The 22,447-nt window shown below is 39.1% G+C and overlaps 1 protein-coding gene across 3 annotated transcripts in view; it reads left to right on the top strand.

Annotated features, from left to right (window-relative positions):
* Hpse2 (heparanase 2 (inactive)) overlaps nucleotides 1–22,447 on the top strand; it is a 593,647-nt gene that overhangs the window by 383,958 nt on the left and 187,242 nt on the right. For all 3 annotated transcript variants that reach the window (XM_028773832.1, XM_028773848.1, XM_028773840.1), the window contains one exon: nucleotides 21,500–21,547. In XM_028773832.1, the coding sequence (XP_028629665.1) occupies nucleotides 21,500–21,547 (48 nt within the window). The remainder of the gene's footprint in view (nucleotides 1–21,499; nucleotides 21,548–22,447) is intronic.

The following is a 22,447-nucleotide window of genomic DNA, read 5'->3' as shown; positions in this document are numbered from 1 at the left end:
GATGAACAAGGTCAGGCTCTCTGCTAGATGCTAGAGGTAGTTGTTCACTCGGGAAGGTTTGAGCACAAAAATGAGATTTCAAGCCATAGTAATAGAGGAGAGAAGTTAGCATACAAAAGGAAGACAGCGAGTTTAGGCAATAGCTTGAGGAACCTGTGCATCTAAAGAAGTAAAAAAAAAAAAAACTGGTAAGGGCAGAAAGAAGGCATCACATGAAGAAAATAGACTTTAAATAAAGAGAAGTAGGCCAGGCAGTGGTGGCACATGCCTTTAATCCCAGCACTTGGGAGGCAGAGGCCAGCCTGGTCTACAGAGTGAGTTCCAGGACAGCCAGAGATACACAGAGAAACCCTGTCTCAAGAAAACAAAAGAGAGAGAGGGACGGGGAGGGGGAGGGGGATGGGGAGGGAGAGGAGAGGGAGGGAGGGAAGGAGGGAGGGAGGGAGGGAGGGAGGGAGAGAGAGAGGGAGAGTAGGAGGGAGGGAAATGGTCAACTAATGGGATGACAAAAAAGTATCTTCTAGGTTTAGCAGCATATTATCCTTGAGAGACAGTTCAGGAGCATGAGGTCTGAAGGAGGCATGCAGTGGTTTGCAGGTGGAGAGCAAGAGACCGCAGGCAGTGATGAGGGTAAAGTACTGAGAACATCCTTTACTGCCAAGAAAACCAAAGACAACTGAAGGTAGTATGTCATTAAGGAAGATGACTCTTTCCTTCCTTTAATGCAGAATAGAGTAAAATAGGTTTTTAGGTTAAGGTATGCCCAGAGAGAAGAGAAGGGGGATATAGCCAAATTAAGACATCTCTTAAAGTTAGAAGAAATAAACCAGAATGATTGTCCTGTAGAGAACAATTCTCCCATGGTAGTAAAAGATAAAACACAAATATTTTTCTGCATTTAGAGGTTTAAAAAGCCATGTTCATGAGGAAAGTCTGCTTCCAGTTAGTGCAATTAAGATGTTGGGTTTGTATCCATGATGCAGACATGAGTGCATGGAAGTTAGTATGTTGGGAATGAGTTGAGAAGCAACACAGTGGTGAAAGAGAAGAACATGCGCTGCTCTCTGAATATGAAATGTCCCCTCCTGTGCTGGTGTGTGAAAGGCTTGCCTCCCAGATAGTAGCACTGTCTTAGGACGTGCTGGAGCCATTCAGAGGTGAGATCTAGCTAGCTAGAGGAATTAGGTCATGGGACAATGGAGGTGACTGTTCTTAGGAGATAGATACAGCTTGTCCTGGCCCTTTCCTGTTTTTCTGCTTCCCATGGAGTCAACCAACCATGGACTGAAGTCATGAACCCAAATGAGCTTCTTCCTTTAATCTATTTCTCTCAGGTATTTGTCACAGCAACAGGAAATCTGACTGACAAAGCCTGTGTCTAGAGGTTTGTAGTAGCAAAGGATAGATTTATAATTCCTCCATATGTAAATATGAAATCTGAACAACATGACAGAAGAAGTCTTTTAAGTCAAGGAAAGATATTGATGAACATTTATGCTTTCTTTTGTGTGCCAAAATGAGGATTTACTTTTCTTAATAAATATGTATGAAATAAGAAATGAAATAAAAGTAAAAAGAAACATTCAGAAACTTAACCAACAGAGCAGAATGGTAGGCACTGTAAATTACCAGCTTCTATCTCTTCCCAACTCTCTTGGCTACACAGGCTCTGTTCCATAGATGTGGTCATGGTAGAGCCATCTTTTGGAGCACTGCATTTTTTTCATTACTTCATATGGCCCTTATTTCTGCATAATTCACATAATTGTCATTCTTAGTAAGAAATAAAATATTCCACTGCATTAATGTACTAAGTCTACCTAAGCATTCTCTGTCTATTGGATAATTGGCCAGTTTCCAGTTTTTGCTTGTAGTGTAGTACAACTATAAATATCTCTATACAAATAGATTTTTAAATTTTTCTTTTGAATCATATCCTTGGGCCGTATCCAAAAGTTGAGTTTCTGGGTAAAAAAAAAAAAAGTGTATATTAATTTTTATGGCTTTGTATTTGCTGCCAAATTTCTTTTCAGAGTGATTTCACTAGGTGAAAGGGAGTGGTGTATTACTATATCATTTCCAAATATCAACAACAGTGAACATTGGCAGTATTAATTGCCTTTGTTTAAATTAATGCAGGATCATATTACATGCTTGTTTATATTTGAAATTTGTTACTTCAAGAACAACTGAATAGTCTCCAACCTTCATTGTTTTGTTTCTTGTTTCTCTTATTTCTTTATTTATTTATTTATTTATTTATGTTTATGTATGTGGGGGGATGTGTGCTGGGGCACCCAACTGTGAATAAGCATGTGCGGGCCAGAGGCCAACATCTGGTCTCTTCTTTTTGTGCTCTCCTCCTTGGTTGGGTTTATTTGGTTGTTTGCTTACTTGTTTTGGGTTTTGTTTTGTTATGTTGAGACAGTGTCTCAGTAAAAATGGTGGCTACCATTTCTACTGGACTGACTGGCCTGGGAAACCATAGAATCTGCCTGTCTCTGCTCCTTATACACAGTGCTAGTGTTTCAGATATGTGCCATGGTACCCAGATTTTATGTACATGCTATGATCCAAACCCAGGTCCTCATGCTTGCACAGTACTTTACCAATGGACAATATCCCTAGTCCTTTAGTTCCCTTATCCCAAATTTTATTAACAATGCAATGACCATTTTGTATGCATTCAAGGCTATTTTTAATATATAATCACAAAATAACTAATACCCAAAAAAGAGTAAACTAAAAAAGATAATCATAGGACTGAAATCAATGAGATAGGAACAAACAAACAAGTAGTACAACAATCAATAAAATTAAGAGTTGGTTCTTTGAGAAAATCAACAAAATTAAAAACCTTTAGTCAAATTTACCAAAAGACACAGAGAGAAGATCCAGATTAATAAAATTAAAGATGAAAAGAAAGAAATTACAGCAGTGTAGTGGTTTGAATATGCTTGGCCCATGGGAAGTGACAGTTAGGAAATGTGTCCTTGTTGGATTAGGTGTGGTCTTGTTGGAAGCTCAAGCTCCACCCAATGCAGAAGAGGCAATCTCCTTCTGGCTGCAGTTGAATCAAGATGTAGAACTCTCATCTCCTGCTCCAGCACCGTGTCTGCCTGCACACTGCCATTCTGCCTGCACACTGCCATGCTTCCCACCATGATGATACTGTATTGAACCTCTGAAACTGTAAGCCAGCCCCAATTAAATGTTGTTCTTTATTACAGTTTCCTTTGTCTTGGTGTCTCTTCACAGCAATGAAACCCTAACTAAGACCAACAGATACCAAGAAAATTCAGAGACTCAAAAGGACATACTTTAGAATATGGAAAACATGAAAGAAATAGATAGATTTCTTGATATGTATGACCTGTCAAAGTTTACAATAAACAATTTAAATAAACTCATAATCCCTAGTGAAATAGAAATAAAATATTCCAACCAAAATAAGCTCATGGCCAGATGGATTCAGTGTATAATTCTACCACCAGACCTTAAAGAAAAAATAATGCCAATACTCTTCAAATTATTCCACAGATAGAAACTGAAGAATATTTCCTAACTCTTTTTACAAAGCCAATATTATCATGGTACCAAAACCACACAAAAGCCTATCAACAAAAAGAAAATTAAAGACCAGTATCCCTTATGAACATAGAAAACTGAATTCAAGAATTCATAAAGAAGAAGATTATTATTCATGACCAAGTTGGCTTAATCCCAGAGACACAAAGATAGTTCAACATACATAAATAAATGTAACCCATAATATAAACACAATGGAAAGAAAAATCATGTTATTAGATCTTATTAGATCATCTTATTACGTCTTAGGCAAAATCCAACATTCCTACATGATAAAAGTCTAGAGGAGAATAGGGATGCAAGGGAAATGCCTCAACATAATAACGGCAGTCTACAGAAAGCCTACAGCCAATCCCATCCTACACGGATGGAAGCTCAAAGCCCTTTCACTAAAATCAGGCACAAGACAAGGATGTCTACTCGCTACGCTCCTATTTAACATAGTTCCTGAAGACAAGACAACTGTAAGTCATCTAGGGGATATAGATTTGGAAATGATTAAATAAAAATATCTTTATTTTTAAATGATATGATATATATGTAAATACTCTACAGTATTTCCTGGTAAACCAGGTAATTCCAACTGCTGATAAAGACTTTTTCAGCAAAGTAGAAGAATACAAAATCAGCACACAAAAATCAGTAGCCTTTCTATATTCAAATGACAAACATACTGAGAAAGAAATCAGGGAAACAAGTACTTTTTACAATAGCCTGGAAACTTGTCTTAGGATAACTCTAACCAAGCAAATGAAAAGCCTGTATAATAAAAGCTTGAAGACATTAAAGAAAGAAACTGAAGAAGATACCAGAAGATACAAAGATCTCTCATTTTTATAATTGGTAAGATAAATATGGTAAAATCGCCAAAAGCAATCTATAGTCTCAATGTGAATCAAAATTCCAACACAATTTTTCATAGAAGTTGAATAATAATATTGGTAAAAGCATTAAATATTATAAAATATTAAAATAATATTAAACTTCAAATGAAAACACAAAAACTCAAATTAATAAAACAATACTTTCTAATAAGAGAATTGCTTGAGCCCTCACCCACCATGTTTCAAGTTGCACTACGAGGTTATTGTAATAAAAACAAAGATGAATGAGGAAAGACATTTGATCAGTGGAGTCGAACTGAAGCCCCAGCCACACGTGCACATGCCATAGACACCTCAGTTTTGAGGTGCAGGCTGTTTTAGACCCAACGTTTCCTTGGATACAGACTCGGGTTGCCAGTGCACGGAATTCTTTTGAACTTCTCAGTATCACTCACATGCATCTGCATTTATGTTTGTTTTAGACCTTGTCATTTTTCTTTTTAATAATCTATCTGTGGCTGTTCTCAGACTCTAATAATGTCACCATGTAGATTTCTGAGTGATATTTAAGTGTGACATCTAGTCAATTCAATTTTGCTTGAAGTCTTAGGTTTTTTTCAGGTTCATTGACTCCTAGCCTTTCGTGTTTCTGTCTTCCTAACTTCCAACCTAGTAAACAGCTGGTTACATTATACAAACTACCAGCAAGTATGCCAAAGTAGTACATGTTTTGGAAAATGACATACTGTGTACCTGTGTGTCCTTTCGTTTTGTTTAATTGCTTGGAAGACCATATTCTTTTTCTCTTCATCCCCACATCTTCCCCCACTTGTTTAGGTCAGATTTTGGTGATCTCCTCTGACTTTGCATGACATTTTACTTTTTTCCTCTAGCATTTACCAAATTAATGATAATATGCTCATTTATATATTTCTCTCCCACAATAGACCATAAACTAGAATTTAGATTTTGCTACTTTATATCCTTACAACCAAGAAATATAGTAGGTATCATATAAATGCTTGTTGAAGAGTATCTGTCTATAAAACAAATAACTCTAAGTATATATGATATGAAAAATAGTATACATGAATTATAATTTTGAGGCCATATAGTTAGGCTATCATTTGAATTAATTATGTTGATTTTATAAATAATAATAGCTTTAATGTTATAGGCATATACCAGCTTTTAAGCTTTTGAAAACGGGAATATCTAGCATTGCCTCCCAGGTAGGATATGAAATGAATGAGGGCAGAGATTGGATCCTTGTGTTTGTGACATCAGGAGCTGCAGGTTTCTCCGAAAACGGGAAATACTTAATGAAACGTTTTCTTTATGGTTTTCATGTCCCTAGTCAGGATCTGACTGGTTCTAGACATTGTTCTTTTAAATTTAAAAGAGGATTTTTTTCCTCAGGGTCATACCAGTTTCACCTGGTTTTCATATAAAAGTCTTTGTACCATCTATGTGATGACAATTTATACCAATTCACTACTTTTCTTTTGTCAGGCAATATATTTTTCTCATTTCAGAAGTTCACTGTAATAGCTTTGTTTAAGGTTTACCAATATGCTACGTATACACCATAGAAATCCCAGTCAAAAAAGTATTTATTATAAATGTTGGTTTATTTAATGGTTAAATCTATACCCATGACCCACGAAAATATCTCAACATCATTTTAAATATAAATAAATTCTCAAAAACCACAGACATAGGAGATGAATGGCATAAAAGGAAAACTAAAATGAACAAATATAAATAAATGACTAACCTAAGAAAAATTATAACTCATGACTGTTACTTAAAATATGTATCATTTGGTATCTATATATGTGTATGACAAGATAATGTACACCAAGCTGTATGGTAAGATACTGCATTTATAAATTAAAAACATATTTCTATGAAAAATATGTAATCAGAGCAAATAAAAACATTTAAAATACATTTTTCTAAAATTAAGCTTAGTAGGTATGTAGATTATATACATTAGTGAAAAACTCCAAGCCACCAATAATGCATCAGTGTGTCATTAAAAGGAAAGAAGTAAAGACACTTCCCATGGAGTCATTTAGCTAGGAAGTCCAGATTTGAGTTCTCCATGTCATGCTCCCTATGTCTCTGTCCTCTGACTATGCTGTATGAGCCCAAATCTGTGCCTACCCGAAGGCTGTCTCATGAATCTGCTTGTCCCTGCATCTCTGTGTTTCTGTCCGCATGTGTGTGTGTGTGTGTGTCTGTTGTATCTATGTGTGAGTGATGTCTGTAAGAGTGTGTTGTGTATGTGTGTGTGCTGTATATCTGCTCTAACAAAGGGTTTTGATCTATTTTACTGACTAGCATAGAAAGCATCACATGGGGGAATGAGATACCTTACAGAAAATTTTAACTGAGTTTTACAAAGGATTAAGTCACTGGCTACAACTGACCATGATAAAAATTATCATTATTTGTCAACCAATATCCATAAGTAGTTGCTTTCAAACTTTATGGTAGATTTTAGGAAACTGCTTTCAACTTCTGTATTTTGTGCTTTCAGCAAATGATATACAATACACGTATCTTATTCTGGGTCAGGAGCATGGAAGGGTAGTGACTTGAGATGGCAACCATACATAAAAGTTAATTACATGGAAAACCCAGGGAAGTAAAGTTGATTGTCACATTGTTCCCTTATAGACAAGTTAAACAAACGGTTTGGTTACACAGTAGGAGAGTAGTCTTAAGTTTTGGGTGACTTCAAGGTGTATGATTAACTCTGGCTGTGAGGTTCAGCAAAAGTTCCAGTCTCCTAGAATGTTAGACATATTCTCAGAATCTGGCATTGCTGCAGATAAGGTTTAGACAATGGTAACATTTGTCCTACTGTAACAAGAAGCCTAAGACTGGTGACAAATAAGGAGACATTTTCCTCCTCACAGTTCCTCACACTAGAAAGTTCAGGAATGAGCACGGATGCAAGCTTGGATGGTGAATTGTAGTAAGACAAACACAGTGAAAATGAGAGATGTAATTTTGTTAATATTCAGAGAATTTATACCTGCTTCTGGAGCCTTATTTTTCATCTTCCCCTTCCTTTCTATTCATTACTCAGTTTCTAGAAAAATATTCTTTAAAAGGTATAATTCGTTTGGTGTCAGCCAGTAACACTTTTTGTTGTTCTTAGAGTAACTGGCGAGCTTCTTGTTTTCTTTTGATCCACAAGACTCCACAGTTAATGATCTGGCTACTGCCTCACCCGAGGTGTTTAACATCTACCAAGCTCCCCTCTCCATCATCCCAGCATCACCTCTGCCAGAGCTCTCTCTACCTGCCGCATAGCTGGTCCATTCTTGTTCTTTAGAGTCCTTTCATTTATAATATTTATTACTATATTTACTGCTTGCTTGCTTACTTACCGGTTGTAGATTATAAACTGTGAAGTTGTAAAAATCTCTATTGTATTTATTTTGGCAAAATGCCTACTACTTATTTTCTCACATTTGTTGAGTAAATTTGTGAATGGAGAATGTGAGTTACCACATCATACAGAGATTCCAGCAGAATAATCTAATCTTAACCCACAGAAGAAGCCAGGCCTACTCCCTGCTCCCAAGGTCTCAGAGAGCTATGGGGACTTCAAGTTAGAGCAGTGGGGGTGCAAGTAGACCTGAAACAGGAAGCAAACACGGCCTTCTCTAAGCACTTTATGTTCAGTAGTCAACAAACCAGAAGCAGAAACATTGACTTAGGGTTTGAGTCGCTATTGTGTGTGATTGCTGTGTACGTGGGAGGGGATGCAAACTGCCTTGCTACTTTAACTAGGCTTTTAGTGTGGCTTTTTGGAGCCCCAGGAGCTTTTTAAATTAAGATTATTCTCAAACAATGTATTTTTATTATATTTCCCTTCCACCCATTTTTCCCAGACCCTCCCCATCTGACTTTATTCTCTCTCTCCCTCTCCCCCACCCCTCCCTTCCCCCTCCCTTTTCCCGTCTCTCTCCCCCTCCCTCTTCCCCCTCTCCCTCTCTCTATACCCTCCCCTTTACCTCTGCCTACCTCCGTCTCTCAAAAGCAAAATCTCAGAAAACATGAGGGAAAAAAGACAAATCAGTTGCCAAAACAAATAAAGAGTCCTTAAAAACACCACCACCACCAAAAACATGGAATTTATTTTATGTTGGCCGATTACTCCAGGCCTGCCCTGGAACATGGTTAATATATCAGTGACATTCCATTAAAGAAAAGGAAGATTTTTTTTTTCCTGACAGGTTTCAATTGAAAATAAGTTCCTCGCTAGAGATGGGACACCCATCTTCTTCACTAGTGATGTCTGTAAAAGCCACTTTTATTTACCTGATGTAATTGTTGACTAGAAAGTTTACTTCTGAATAAGCTCACTCTTTCTAGTTCTTTCTGAAGTCTGGTTGGATGGTTCAACTTCAGCTCTTCTGGCTCAAATTCCTCTTCAAGCTAACTGATTCAAACTAGCTTCTCAGATTCTCACTGACTTGCTTTGCTTGGCCTCAAACTAACTTTGACAATTTGTCCTAATCTTCTGACTTCTTTTTATTATTATTATTATTATTATTATTATTTTATTTTTTTACAGTTCAACCATTGCCCCCATCTTGGTCCACCCTCCCACAGTTCCTCATTCCATTCTTCCTCCTCCTGTCTCCACGAGGATGTCCCTCTTCTGCCAGGCCTTCCTCTGACTTTGCCTCATCCCATACCTTGCCCCCTATGTCTGCCCCCCTACTCCCACCCCACCAGACCTCCCTACTCCCTGAGGCCTCAAGTCTCTCAAGGGTTAGGCAGTTCTTCTCCCAATGAGGCCAGACCAGTCAGTCCTCTGCTGTATATATGTTGGGTCCAGCTCCTTTATGCTTCCTGGTTGATGGCTCAGTGTCTGAGAGATACCGGGGGTCTATCCTAGTTGAGACAGCTGGTCTTCTTATGGGGTCACCCTTATCCTCAGCTTCTTCCAGCCTTCCCCTAACTCAACCATAGGGGTCCCCAACTTCTGTCCATTGATTGGATACAAGTATCTGCTTCTGTCTCAGTCAGCTGCTTGTTAGACCTCTCAGGACAGCCATGCTAGGCTCCTGTCTGTAAGAACACCATAGCATCAGTAATAGTGTCAGGCCTTGGAGCCTTCCCTTGAGATGGATCCCAAGTTGGGCCTCTCACTGGACCACCTTTCCCTCAGTCTCTTCTTCATTTTCGTCCCTGCAGTTCTTTTAGACAGGAGCAATTCTGGCTCGTGACTCCTTCGTATTCTCTGGCTTTAACTGCTTCTGCTGGGCTGCACTGAACTGCATAAACTCATGAACTAACTCAAGTCTATGCACTCAACTGACTCCCAACTCACTGACAGCTGAACTCTGTCTCCCTGTGCTGCTCTTAACTAGCTTTTCTCCTGAGAGTTGGGTGTATCCTATCTCTAATTCATTCTGTCAGATGTTTCTCTGATTCATCAGTTTATCTGCCCCTGAAGTAGACAATATATTCTTTGGGCTTAAAGGTGTGTACTAAAGGATTCCAACCAGAGGGATTAAAGGCATGTGGCCTGTCTGTGTTCCAGACAGATAGGTCTTTGGCTCCTATAATCTTTCTGCCTCTTCTTCACATAGATCCCAAGGTATCTCATTTAGTCCTGAATGCTTCAAAGTCTCCAACTTTATGTACATTGTCCAAATATAGGTCTCTGTGTCAGTTCCCATCTACTGCAAGAAGAAGCTTTTCTGATGTAGGTTGAGCAAGACACTGACCTATGGGCATGGCAGTATGTCATTAGGAGTAATTTTCTTGCTATGATCCTTTAGCAGAGTAATAGTATTAGATTTTCCCCTAGGCCCATGATCTATGTAGTCTCAGGTTCTTGGCATAAAACAAAATATAACAAACTATTTTCTTTAACTTAAAACTTAATTTTGATCTTCTGGTCATAACTTGAGGCCATGGGAACAGGGACTTCTGTGCTGTTTAAGAGCAGTAAATTCTTCAAATGTGTTATAAGCAGAGAATGCAAACAGAGAAAAAGATAACATTGGAAATTTTTATTGTCACATCCATTATGACATAAGTCTTCTCAAAAAGTGGCAGGAATTCTTTCTGAGGTACCTTTCAGCCCTAACATTTTAAAACTTGAAGATCTTTTGTTTAGCACAAAACAAAAACTTTTCCCAATTAGTTTTTATTTTGTAGCATAAACACTTGGGATTTCTCTTGTGCAGGTCAATGCAGAAGAACGATAGAGAGTACATTTTGAAACCAGGGGAGAACTGATTATCTACTGGCTCATCAATCTAAGGACTCATTTACCCTCTCCAGTTTGTAAAGTGGGACTATGACCGATGCCTTGGCCTTCCATAAAAACCCACAACAAGGTGATGAATTTAAAGTGCAAAGCACAGTTCCTGGCATGTGTTGACACCCAAAGAAATGACAAGCACAATGGTTGAGAGCAGATGGATTTTAAAGATGAAAAAGGCAATTTTCAACCTTGTGACTTGTTAATAGGGGTTGAATGCAGTTTCCTAGGCATTAGGTAATTGAGTGAGGAAGGAAATCTGAAGACAAGCTTGATAATGCCATGTCGGTATCACGAGGCTGATCCCAGCTCATTCTCTGCCTAGAAGACTTCCTTCTGCCACATTCTTTCTTGGAGCAGAAAATGCACAGCTGGGGACTGTTTGGTGTAATTATTACAGTGTCATTCCTAATAATTGTCCTGTTTTATTTCAAATGTGAAAGCATTATGTGACTTCACCAAATGACACGAGGACATGTGAGATTAATGTATTTCTCTCTTACTTCGTAAGAAAAGAATTTACCTCTTTTTGCCTCTAGAGAGAAATCCAGCTTGTTCAGTGCTCATTAACAGGGAAGCACTGGCTACTGCTCCCAGCACTGTCTGCTCCCTAGCTGACAACTATGTTAATGACCCATAACTCTAACTTCTCTCTGCTGTTTTTTTAAGAAAGCACTTCTTTCCTAGCTAGAGGAGGAGCCTGGTTGCTTACCCGAGCTCAGGCTTATAAATTACTGCTGTTATGAAAGATGTATTTCTGTATCACTGGAGAAGTCAGCACATCTCGACAAACTAGGAAGCAGAGACAGGGCAAGAAACAGGTCAGGCTATAATCCTGCCACATTCTTCAACTGGGTGCTGCCTTCCAAACTAGCACCACCAGTCGGACCTAAGTGTTCAAGCAGGAGCTTGTGAGGGAAATCTTACCTGTAAACCATAAAACCTGCCAGCTGCCTACATTAGATGCACATTCAGAAAACTGTTTAGCACGATTCAGAAGATTATGTAGCATGAGTCTGGTTGCATTATTTTAGAGTCACTATTGAAAACAGTGGATTTTATGATGGTATTTCATGCTTTTTGTTACATGCTTTATTCCCTTTTTTGTCCCCATCCTCACCTGTGCATTGTACCCTTCCTCTTCCCAAATAGTCTCACCTCTGTGTTCAGATCTTTCTCTGAGAAGAAACATAATGTTTATGTTTTATATTCTAACTTATTTCAGTTACCTTGATGATTCTCAGTTCTATCCGTTTTCATGTAGAAGACATATTTTAGTCTTTTTAGGGCTGAGTAAAATTAATTTCATTGTGTATCTATACCAATTTTTTCTACCCACTCATCAGGTTTTGGATATCTAAGCTGATTCCATGAGCTGGTTATTGTAAAAAGCCACAGCAAACACAGTTGTGCTGGCCTCTTAGATTCCTGATATAAACATAGGTGTGCGGCGTTTCATATGATGGTTTGGTTTTGGTATGTGCGCGTGTGTGTGTGCATGTTCGTGTGTGTGCGTGTGCTTGTGTGTGTGTTTAAATTTCTTGATAGCTTTCCTAATGGTTTCTTTGGTGGTTATGCTAATATATATCTCTACCAATAGCATTTGCTCCTTTTCTTCTCCTTCCATCCTTGCCACAATGAGTGCCACCCCTGGCTTTCCCTCACCCTTCCCCTTTACTGTGTTTCAAATTGTCCTGAAGCTCATTGTATAGCTTAAGCTGGCCTTGATTGCATGCCAGTTCTCCTGCGTTGGCATTTTGCTTGTAAGGACTGCTATCCCCTCAGCATTGACAGGAAATCTCAGTATACTTTTGGTTTGCATTTCTCCGATGGCTTAAAACATTGACTTTTCATCTGTTTCTTGGTCATTTGTACTCCTTCTGCAAACATGTCTGTCCAATATGTTGCACATATAAGGACTTGAGGATTTATGGATTTGAGGCTTGACGATGATTAATTCTTAGAGCTCTTCATTCCAGTTTCCAACTTATTGGACTATAGGTTTTCAATATTCCCAGATGGTTTCCTAGATATCGTTGGTTTCTCTTGTATGCTCAAATATGCTCAGTTTCCATTTCTATCCCATAGCTTCTCTTTCTTGAAGCCTGATTCTTAAGTTCCAGCTCAGACTTGCCAAACCCAGAATGTGTGGAGATGGAGCCCAAATACTGTCGTTTCAAAGACTCCAAAGAATTCTTACTGTAGAAAAAGAATTATGTATTCATTTTATGTATGTGAGTGCACTGTCACTGTCTTCAGACACACTAGAAGAGGGTATCAGATCCCATTACAGATGGTTGTGAGCCACCAACTGGTTGCTGGGACTTGAACTCAGGACATCCGGAAGACCAGTCAGTGCTCATAACTGGTGAGCCATCTCTCCAGTCCCCAAAGAATTCTTGATACTCCAGACTGTGAGAATCACTACCTGTATAGGCAGAGCAGGTTTTATTTGTATTTTATTGATGAAGAAATAGACATGTACATGCTAAGATAACAAGCCATGACTAGGAAAAGGGTCCTCATAGTTATTGAGTGACTACACTGTACTATCCAGTGCCCTTGTTTCGTTTCCCACTAATCCTCACAACATCCTTGTGAGATAGGTGCTGTTCTCTCCATATGAAATGATCCAGGAAGTGAACCTATCCAAATTCACATAGCTAATGACAGTACCAGGATTCAAAACAGATACCTATTTTACTCCCAAATACAATGGATTTCTACCCTGTGGTGCCATTTTCCTGACTTTTCATTTTCAACTAAGGATGTTAGAAGCAGTCAAGAATATAAAATCTAGGCCTCTTCACTTGGGGCCCATAGTAATTGCTCTCACTCACCCTGCCTCTTACCACAGCTTCAACTCCTGGAAATTTTCCTTCGTCTATGAAATTGATAATCATATCCTGATGTGTATCTCTTCCTTCCACAGCCAGGACAAATCACATCGAGTCAGCTAAAACCCTCTATGCTTGACTCCAAGTCTGTGTAACCTCCTCAGCAGCACTGTAGATTGCCAAGCCATGCCTATCATAATGTTCCTCTAGCCAGCCCCTTTCTCTTCTAGCCAGAACCTCCAGATGTCTGTCAACATTTTCTCTCCCACCCCTGTTCTCCCAGCTTTATTATTCTCTCCCATGTGCTGCTTTCATGTTTCAGATGCTGTCTTACAATCTCCAGTTTCTCAGCCCCATCCCCCACTGGAGCAAATTGGCTTTATCTTGAGGGCCAGTTACAGGTAACAAGTGCTTGGCTATCTGTCTTGAGAAAGGTTCTCAGCCAGTTCTCAGACAGGTGGTAATGTATTGTTGTCTCCTCTCAGCATCTGCCATGGACTCAGGAAAAGTAGCAGCACTAAAAAGACTACAGATCTGTTCCCTGCATGGCTGTAATAAGGGCTCTAGAGTAGAATTGGTTTAATCCTGCTCTGTCATGAATTACGTGGGTAGTCTTGAGCAGTTTCTTCATTTGTCAAAGAAAGAGATAATGCCACCACCACGCCTAGTTGTTGGCTGTTTGGGAGGAAGCCAGTTCTCTTTGAGGATGAAAGCCCAATAGGCTTCCTGTGCTCCACGGGATGTCCTAAACCCGTGAACATACCTGCAGCACTGTGCAGTGGATGATAAAGAATACTTGAAGTCAGAGGGGAAAGTGGGGGGTGGAGTATGGGAGGACCAGTTGAGGAGGGATTGGGGGTGGATTTGATCAAAACATTGTATACATGTAGAAAATTCTTAAATAATAAATTAAAATGTTAATAAAATTATGTAAACTGCTTAACAAATGTGTATCGATCAATAAATGTTAGTTTATGTTTTCCTGTATTTATTCAAGATCATAATTATATTAAATGTGAGTGTAAATTTTATCTTAAAAAGGGATTGGCTGGAGAGTCTCGTTTCAAACCCTGTGTATAAAGGCTGTGCAAACTACCTTGAGAGATGGTTAAGGTGTCAAAGAGAGGTGTGACATAGAGACCTCCACAACCATTCAGCTATGCTGTCTTTCTGCCTTCACTGAATTGTTGTATATAGATACAGTAGAAGCAGAGAGGGAGAGAGAGTGAAGGACAGAAGAAAGAAGACATGAAGGGAGATAGAAAGACACACTCATAGAGGAGAAGGGGGAAGGAGGCTGTGGTGGCAGCATCAGGAGAGGAGGAGGAAGAGGAAGGGGAGGAGGAAATAAATCGATAGTTTATTTGTTCCACCCGGAACCCAGTATAATCAGCCTAGGAAAACATTAAGTGGCAGGCCAAGTGAAGATGCCCCAGATTTTCCATCAGTTTACAGGTCAACTTGATTTATTAATAGAAAATTTTTCTCTCAAGTTTTTCCTGGGTCTTTTGGCATCATTGTTACACCTTATTTGTGTTCTGATATAATCAGTGATTCTTTCTGTAGACAAGGTAGGTTAGGCTTCTGTACTCTTATTGAAGTGTGCACTCATTTAGAAAACCAATTCTCTGTGCAATATTTGTCCCTTCTCCTGGAAAATAAAATCCAGAAACAAGCTTCTAAGACCGTGCTTTATAGTCTGGAAACAGACATCAAACCTTAAAGATCATGAACAAAGATGGACCTCATTGTAAGTAAGAGTTGTGATCTGGAGAGAAGGCTCTGCAGTATCAGGTACATCATATGTGCAGGTAGATGGCAAAGGGAAGAAGGTCTCCTGAGTCCAGAGTCTCCAGGAGGAGGAAAGGACTCTCATACGGAAAGGAAGCAGCAGATCAGCTTTTAAGGGAAAGACACCCAGAGACCAAAATGTCTACCTGGCACTAGCCAAAAATTTTCTCTCATACAGGACCCTATTCTCCGTCCACTGCTACCCTTTGATGACTGGTGACCATGTGATAGCAAGCCCTTCTCCAAGGTCATATTGCAGACTTCCAGCCTCACAACCCCAGGGTTGGAACATACAAGTTGAGAAAAACTGGAATTTCCCTCCTTGTCAGTACTCTCATCCTGGGTAACCTGTAACTTATATTGGAAGCTTCAGCTAGTGTTAGAGCCTTGTAGTGCTCTTCTGTATGCATGCCAACAACCCTCTTTAACATCACTACTGCTGAGCACTGTGCGACTCTGGTAAAAGTGTTCATAAGTGTGCTTTGAACATGTTTCTGAGAAAGAGGTGGAAGAAAAAACAGAAGTATCTGTGATGAACCAAGGTTATGATCTTTTGGAACTCGTTGTCTTCCACAGTGACAGCATGGAGATAAAGCAGAGTGTAGACATGATACAGATATCAAGTAGATGTCGAAAACCCTCATTTTCAAGGAAAGGGCGTGGAGATGGGGGGCAAGCTTCAGACTCCTTGACTGTTGGATTTGTTCCTCGGGATTTTGTATACTCCATTTCCCTTATGCTATTTCTGTTGTTGATTTTCCTTTTCCCGGTGGGTTAAACAATATTATTCAGAGACTTCTGAAATTAAAGTATTTGAACCTGTGATAAGTATTTTAACCCTTCTCAAAAAAGAAGACTGTCTTTGGCAATATAGTAAAACAAAACAACACCCATAGGGTGTTCAAAATTATTCATAAAATTATGTTCCCTCCCCAGAATAAGTGTAGAAATACATACATATGCTTTGTCTCATCAATTTACCAAGTAGAACAAAAGAAAATATAGTTTATAACAACATCCGCATGTTCATTAATAGTGTTTTCTCAAAGTTAACCACAACTTTTCTGTTGCTTCAATATACGTCTGGAGTCAAATGGTAATAAATTGTTGGAAATAGCAAATGTTTGGGGATTAAAATAGTTTAAAGACTGTGATGAAGCTAAACTATATTTAAGTATTTTTATATCTTCTACAAAATAGTGTATTAGGTAAGAGTCTGACTTTAATTTCTATTTCAAAAAAATTAACAAATCATGTGGTACTATTCTAAATGCTTTTCATATGGTAAATTCTTGTTAATTTGTTACATTTTATACTTTTTAAAATGCTATTCTATTCTATAAGATTTTCTTACTAATTCCTGAATTAAGACTGTTTTAATCATTACTGTGTTTGAGATATATATTAATCCATGATAGAACAAATAGACACCTCTTTATTATTCCAAATTATCTTAATTCTCTTGGCTTCTTTCAGGCAAAAATTGGAATGACTTTGTAAAACTTCAAAAATATCTACTGGGCCTTTTGTATTAAAATTCTCCAAGTACATAAGCTAGTGTAAGAAATAAATTGTTTCCTTTTCAAAATTACCATAGGGTTTTGTTTTAGTTGTTGTTTGTTTGTTCATTTGCTTTTGTTGTTTTGTTTTTTTTTATTTTGTTTGGTTTGATTTTATTATATTTGGTTTTAATATCTTTGTCTTAGGGTTTTACTGCTGTGAACAGACACCATGATTAGGACAACATTTAATTTGGGCTGGTTTACAGATTCAGAGGTTCAGTCTATTAGCAAGGCGGGAACATGGCAGCATCCAGGCATACATGGGGCTAGAGGAGCTGAGAGTTCTGCATCTTCATCCAAAGGAAGGCAGAAGACTGGCTCCCATGTGGTTAGGAGGAAGGTCCCATTGCCCATCCCCACAGTGACACACTTCCTCCAACAGGCCCACATCTTTTAATAGTGCTACTACTTGGGCCAAGCATATTCAAACCACCACATTCTATTCCCTGGCCCCCATAAGCTTGTTCAAACACTTCAGTCTATGGGGGCATATCTAGACATAGCATAATAAAAAATATATTTAATCCAAATTTCAAAGTCTCTTCTGAGATTCATCCAATCACTTAACTGTAATCCCCAAAGCAGGTCAGGAAAAAAGCCGGGAAAACTCCAAACCCTGCATTTCCATGTCTGATTTCAAGGCAGTCTTCAGATCTCCAGCTCCTTTTTCATCTTTGTTGACTGCAACAAACTTCTTTCTCTTGAACTGGTTCTATTCCTGTTAGCCACTTTGCTATACAAGTATCCCAAGGCTCTGGCATCTTTAACATCTTGAAGTCTCCAAGTCAACTTCAACTTCACAGCTCCTTGTTCCAGTGTCTGGGATCCACACATGCTCTTCTGGGCTTCTCCAAAGGGCTTGCATTATTCCTCTAGCTCTGCCCTCTGTAGCAAGCACTCTAGCCTCTGGTTGACTCCACTCCACTGCTAATGATATTCTCGGTGATCATTCCATGGTACTGCATCTCCAGTACAATGTGGTTTTCTGCTACAACTAGGCTTCACCAATACCCTCCCATAGACTCTCATGGCCAAACCTCAACTTCTTTCATGACTCCTTCAGTCCCAGGCCATCAACTGCAGCTGAGGCTGCACCTTCACCAATGGCTTTCCATGACCTCTCACAGAGCCAAGCCTCAACTGCTCCCCATGACCCCTTCATACCTTCCAAAACAGTACCACATGAATAATTATTACACATTAGCAAGTCTAGATGCAGCGCAAGGTATCTTAGCTATCTCTGGAGCATGGCTTCTTTGTGCTTTCAGAAAACACTTCCCAGAAGATTTCATCTCAGTGATGTTGGTCTCTTCTTTTCATCGTGGAGAACCGCCTATCTTTTTTATTGACTTTTCAGGGCCTTTTGGCCAAGCAGAATGTTTTGTCCTAATTTTCTTGTGACTACATAGCTGCTACGCTCAATGATTATTTACTTGTAGTTCTTCAGTGTATCTTCAGTACGGTTAGAAGAAAGTCCTGTTAGAAATATCTCAGTAGTGCTAAAACCTCCACAGCCTCTCTTGCTCTGCCATAGTAAACATGTTTCACTGTCACAATCCAAAGCTTCTCATCCCCCTGCAGGAGACCCCTGCCAGCCTACTCCCACCAGTAACCTTCACATTTACGACAGTTGGAGGAATCGTCCTAAAAGCCACATCTGATGCTGACAGGTCGTTTAGTCTAAACACAGGGTAAACTGAACGACCATACATGAAGGATAGACTAGCATGTTCCATAGCCCTGTAGCAGGGTAGTATGGAACACTAATGGGATTTGGATGAGCATCTTACTGTTAGGACAAGGACCAGGTTATTATAATGGGCCACTTGCTAGAGCCCTGACCAGTCTGGCCTCTTGCTCTTCCCTCACCTGTTTCTTGGCATCCAGCTACACTGGACCCTGAGAACATAGCTTGTCTTGTTTATGCCTACCATAAACCAGATTGTTCCTCATAGCACAAGCTAGGCCCTCCTTCTATATACTATTTAGAGGTATACATGATATGAATTTATTTTCTACTCACGTCCCTTCTAACACTGTAGACAACAGAGTTAGCTGCTACCTCAACTATGACTCTAAGCAGTTAGGTTGGTACTAGTGTGGCACAAAATAACTTTGATAATTACTGTCTACATTCCTGTCTTCTGGGGTCCACTGTGTTTGACTGGATCACCTTTTGATGTGCACATTCAGCACATTTTCTTGCAAATAAATACTAAAGAACTTACATTTTTTTTTAGAAAAAGAATCCAGAAATGAAAAGAAGGTATTTAAGCCTGAATGTTTTCTGATAGATATGGTTGTAGTCTCGCAGCATAAAATTTTCAATGTTTCCTTTCCATTTTAGAGTTGTACTGTCCTACTCAGCTCTGAAAATAGCTTAGAGGCCTCACAGGGTTCCAGAAATGGGGTTGATTTGGAATCAGACTTTGATCTTAGTCCACATGGTCTGCGTGAATCTGAACAACTCAAGCACCCCTTGTAGATGTGGCTTCAGTGGGAGCATCTCCCTAATTGTTTTCTCTTGGAGGCTGTGTGATCTACACACATAAGAAGCTGAACACAGTTTATAAGAACATGCCAGCTTCATTACGGTCATCTTATATGATTTTGAAGACAGTTTTTAAAAGACTATTACTATTTCAGAGATGATAGAAATTATTTTGGAAAAGTAAATCCCTTGCAAATGTTTGTTTAAATCTTTGCTTCTTTTCTTTTAAAAAATTAATAAAGTTTACAAGTAAGACTGTCTAGATTTTCTGACTTTTACAGTATCCTGAAGGAAAGATAAAGAATTCCATCCCCCACCCCCATGTAGGCCATCAACTCCTCCATTGCTTGGATTATAGATGCAGCAAAAATAGTCTTGGGGACTCTCATTCATTTCCTTTGACTCTGTAGTTTTTCATTTTCTTTTTCTGCATTTTGACAGATGCTTACTATGTGCTTATTGACTTGGGTAGCAGATACTTGGGTATCCTTTTATCTCTGAAAGGGAAGAAACACAGGGCAGGAAAGCAGGAAGGAGAGTGAACCACCCTGCCGAACTCAAAGGTTTTCCCTCCTGATGAAGTGAAGTAGCACAACCCACAAAGAATGAGCTGTGTGGAAACTCTGAAAAGTCTACCTTTCTAGCCAGTGAAGAAGCTGCACATCATCTGTAAAAAGGAACCGGTAACATCTAACATCCTTATCACCAAGCAAAGCAGTGCTAAGAAACCTAATTTCACAGTACTCAGAAAATGTCAAATATCTACCAACCACATTGACATTTTGAGTCAACCCATCAAACTAATTCCATTCTAGGTTATACACTATTATATTTTCCTCATTCTTGCTCCAAGACTGTACAATGGTACTACAGAAAGAAAAGCAAAAACATAAAGACAAAATCCAATCTAAGACCACAGTAGTGGCTGCTTCTTCCTCCAGCTGTTCCTCCTGCCCTGTTTGATGTGTCTCTCTGGTCCCCTTCTCCCTTTTTCCATTATTTATTTATAGACCTCACTTTGTGGCTAATCAAAATTCCTGGTTTCCACATTTGTTCAGTTCGTTCTACAGGTAGACTGAGTCCTTTCCCACCATCACAGCAAAACAGAACCGTTTGATTTTCTCATAGTACCCTTGTTTGCTCATCCATCTGTCTAGAGAGATTCTGCTAGAATGGGATACAGCAAGGGTTATCCCAGAAAGAGACCATCTTCTCCTATGTTCAAGCTCTTTGGTTATAAAGCACAATTAAATGTTTCCTTCGAAGAGACGTTCTTCTTTGGAGTCTTGAGACTGAAAGGAATATTTGAAAGAACTGGGATGTTTTCTTTGATTTCTGATTTTGAGTAATAACTCTTAAAGAAAAGTAGTAGCCATGGCAATACATGCCCTCAAAGAAGTGAGCAGAGACAGAAAGTTATTTCAAACATGTGGCCTGTGGCATCTGTGAATCACAAATGCATCCTCCTCTCTTTGGTTCTTCTGAACCTACATGGGGTCCCACAGGTCAGCAAACAATTGCTCACAAGGTTTTGCTGTAAACTCTGCCCAGAACCAGGCCTCCCTCTACTTTAGAGCTGGGCATACTTGATGGAGGATACTTATTTCTCCACTTAGCTGCTCCAGAAGTGGATAAATTACTCTTTGTGGTGCTCATGATCCTGCCTCATCATATTTCACACAGATGTAGCAGCTTTGCATTGGAGCATTTTGATAGTGCTTTGCAGATGTATAAATAAACTGGGATTTCCCATGCTTTCCCCAGGGAGATAAGCCTGCAGTTTACAAAGGCATCTATTGTGGTGCCATGCTTGGGAAACAGCATTGTTTTCCAGCTGAGATCAAAGTCTTTGGAGAATAGAAAACAGCACAGGTATGTTTGGATCATACAAAAATCAATGTGAAAACTGTCAGGCATGGGCTTAGGGATTCAGACGTTGGTAAAGTGCTGTACTAGGAGTTTGATTTCCATTGCTGGGGCTGTGGGTTCTCTGAAAAAGTATATCAGTATGTGGACTTGTCCAATGTATTTCTTTCTTTACCTTGTTTTAGCTTTGGAGATATGGTTATCTTAAGTCACACTGCCTTCTTTCTCTGTTCCTACAGATTCATGAAGGTGGCAGGAAGCACAGTGGATGCAGTTACCTGGCAACAGTAGGTATTCATCATTTTTTATCTCACTTATTATCGGCAGCTGTGAAATGGAAGATAATTAGTTGTCACCAAGTTCACAACTGACATTTAATAAACTACCCTTTATCTTCCAAGAAAAAATAAAATCGCCTCTAAAGCTGTTATTAGAACACATGTTGTCTGATGTGCTATGACTTTATGTTGTTATTTTCAAAACCATAACCCTCTCCCCCAATACTGACAATTTGGAAATCTCGCCTATTAATGTACACTCTTAAATTAATCTGTCAGGGATGAAGGATAATGGAGATGAAGTGTGACACAATTTCCCTGTAGGCCTTCCCTTTGGAAATGAATTTCCCTGTTTAAGAGAGGAGACAGTTCTGATTGCTCAATATATCATGCGAACATAGAAATATTATATTACTAGGTGTGGTTTTAATTAGTGCCAAGAAATGTGATAATATAAAGCAGGTTAAAAAGAAAAACTTAAGAAATTTTTAATAATATTTACAAATATATTTATTTATTCAGAAAGATTATTATTAAGAAAACAAGGCAGCTTTAGGAAAAGGGATAAGCCTCAACACTGCAGGAAGAAGCTCATGTTGACAAGTTCTGTCACAGCTCACTTTGTGAGAGTAGCTGTCTAATGTCTAATATGAGAGTAGCTGTTCAGTGTGAGAGTAACCATCTAGTGTGAGGGTAACCATCTAGTGTGAGTGAGAGTTGCCTTATAATGTGAGATTAGCTGTCTAGTGTGAGGGTAGCCATCTAGTGTGAGAGTAGCTGTCTAGTGTGAGAGTAGCTGTCTAGTGTGAGAGTAGCTGTCTAATGTGAGAGTAGCTGTCTAGTGTGAGGGTAGCTGTCCAGTGTGAGGGTAGCTGTCCAGTGTGAGGGTAATCATCTAGAGTGAGGGTA

This window comes from Grammomys surdaster, unplaced genomic scaffold, assembly GCF_004785775.1.
Source record: "Grammomys surdaster isolate TR1022 unplaced genomic scaffold, NIH_TR_1.0 66, whole genome shotgun sequence".
Classification (NCBI taxonomy): domain Eukaryota; kingdom Metazoa; phylum Chordata; class Mammalia; order Rodentia; family Muridae; genus Grammomys; species Grammomys surdaster.
Note: the sequence above shows the minus strand (reverse complement) of the source record. Positions and strands in the feature narration are given on the sequence as shown.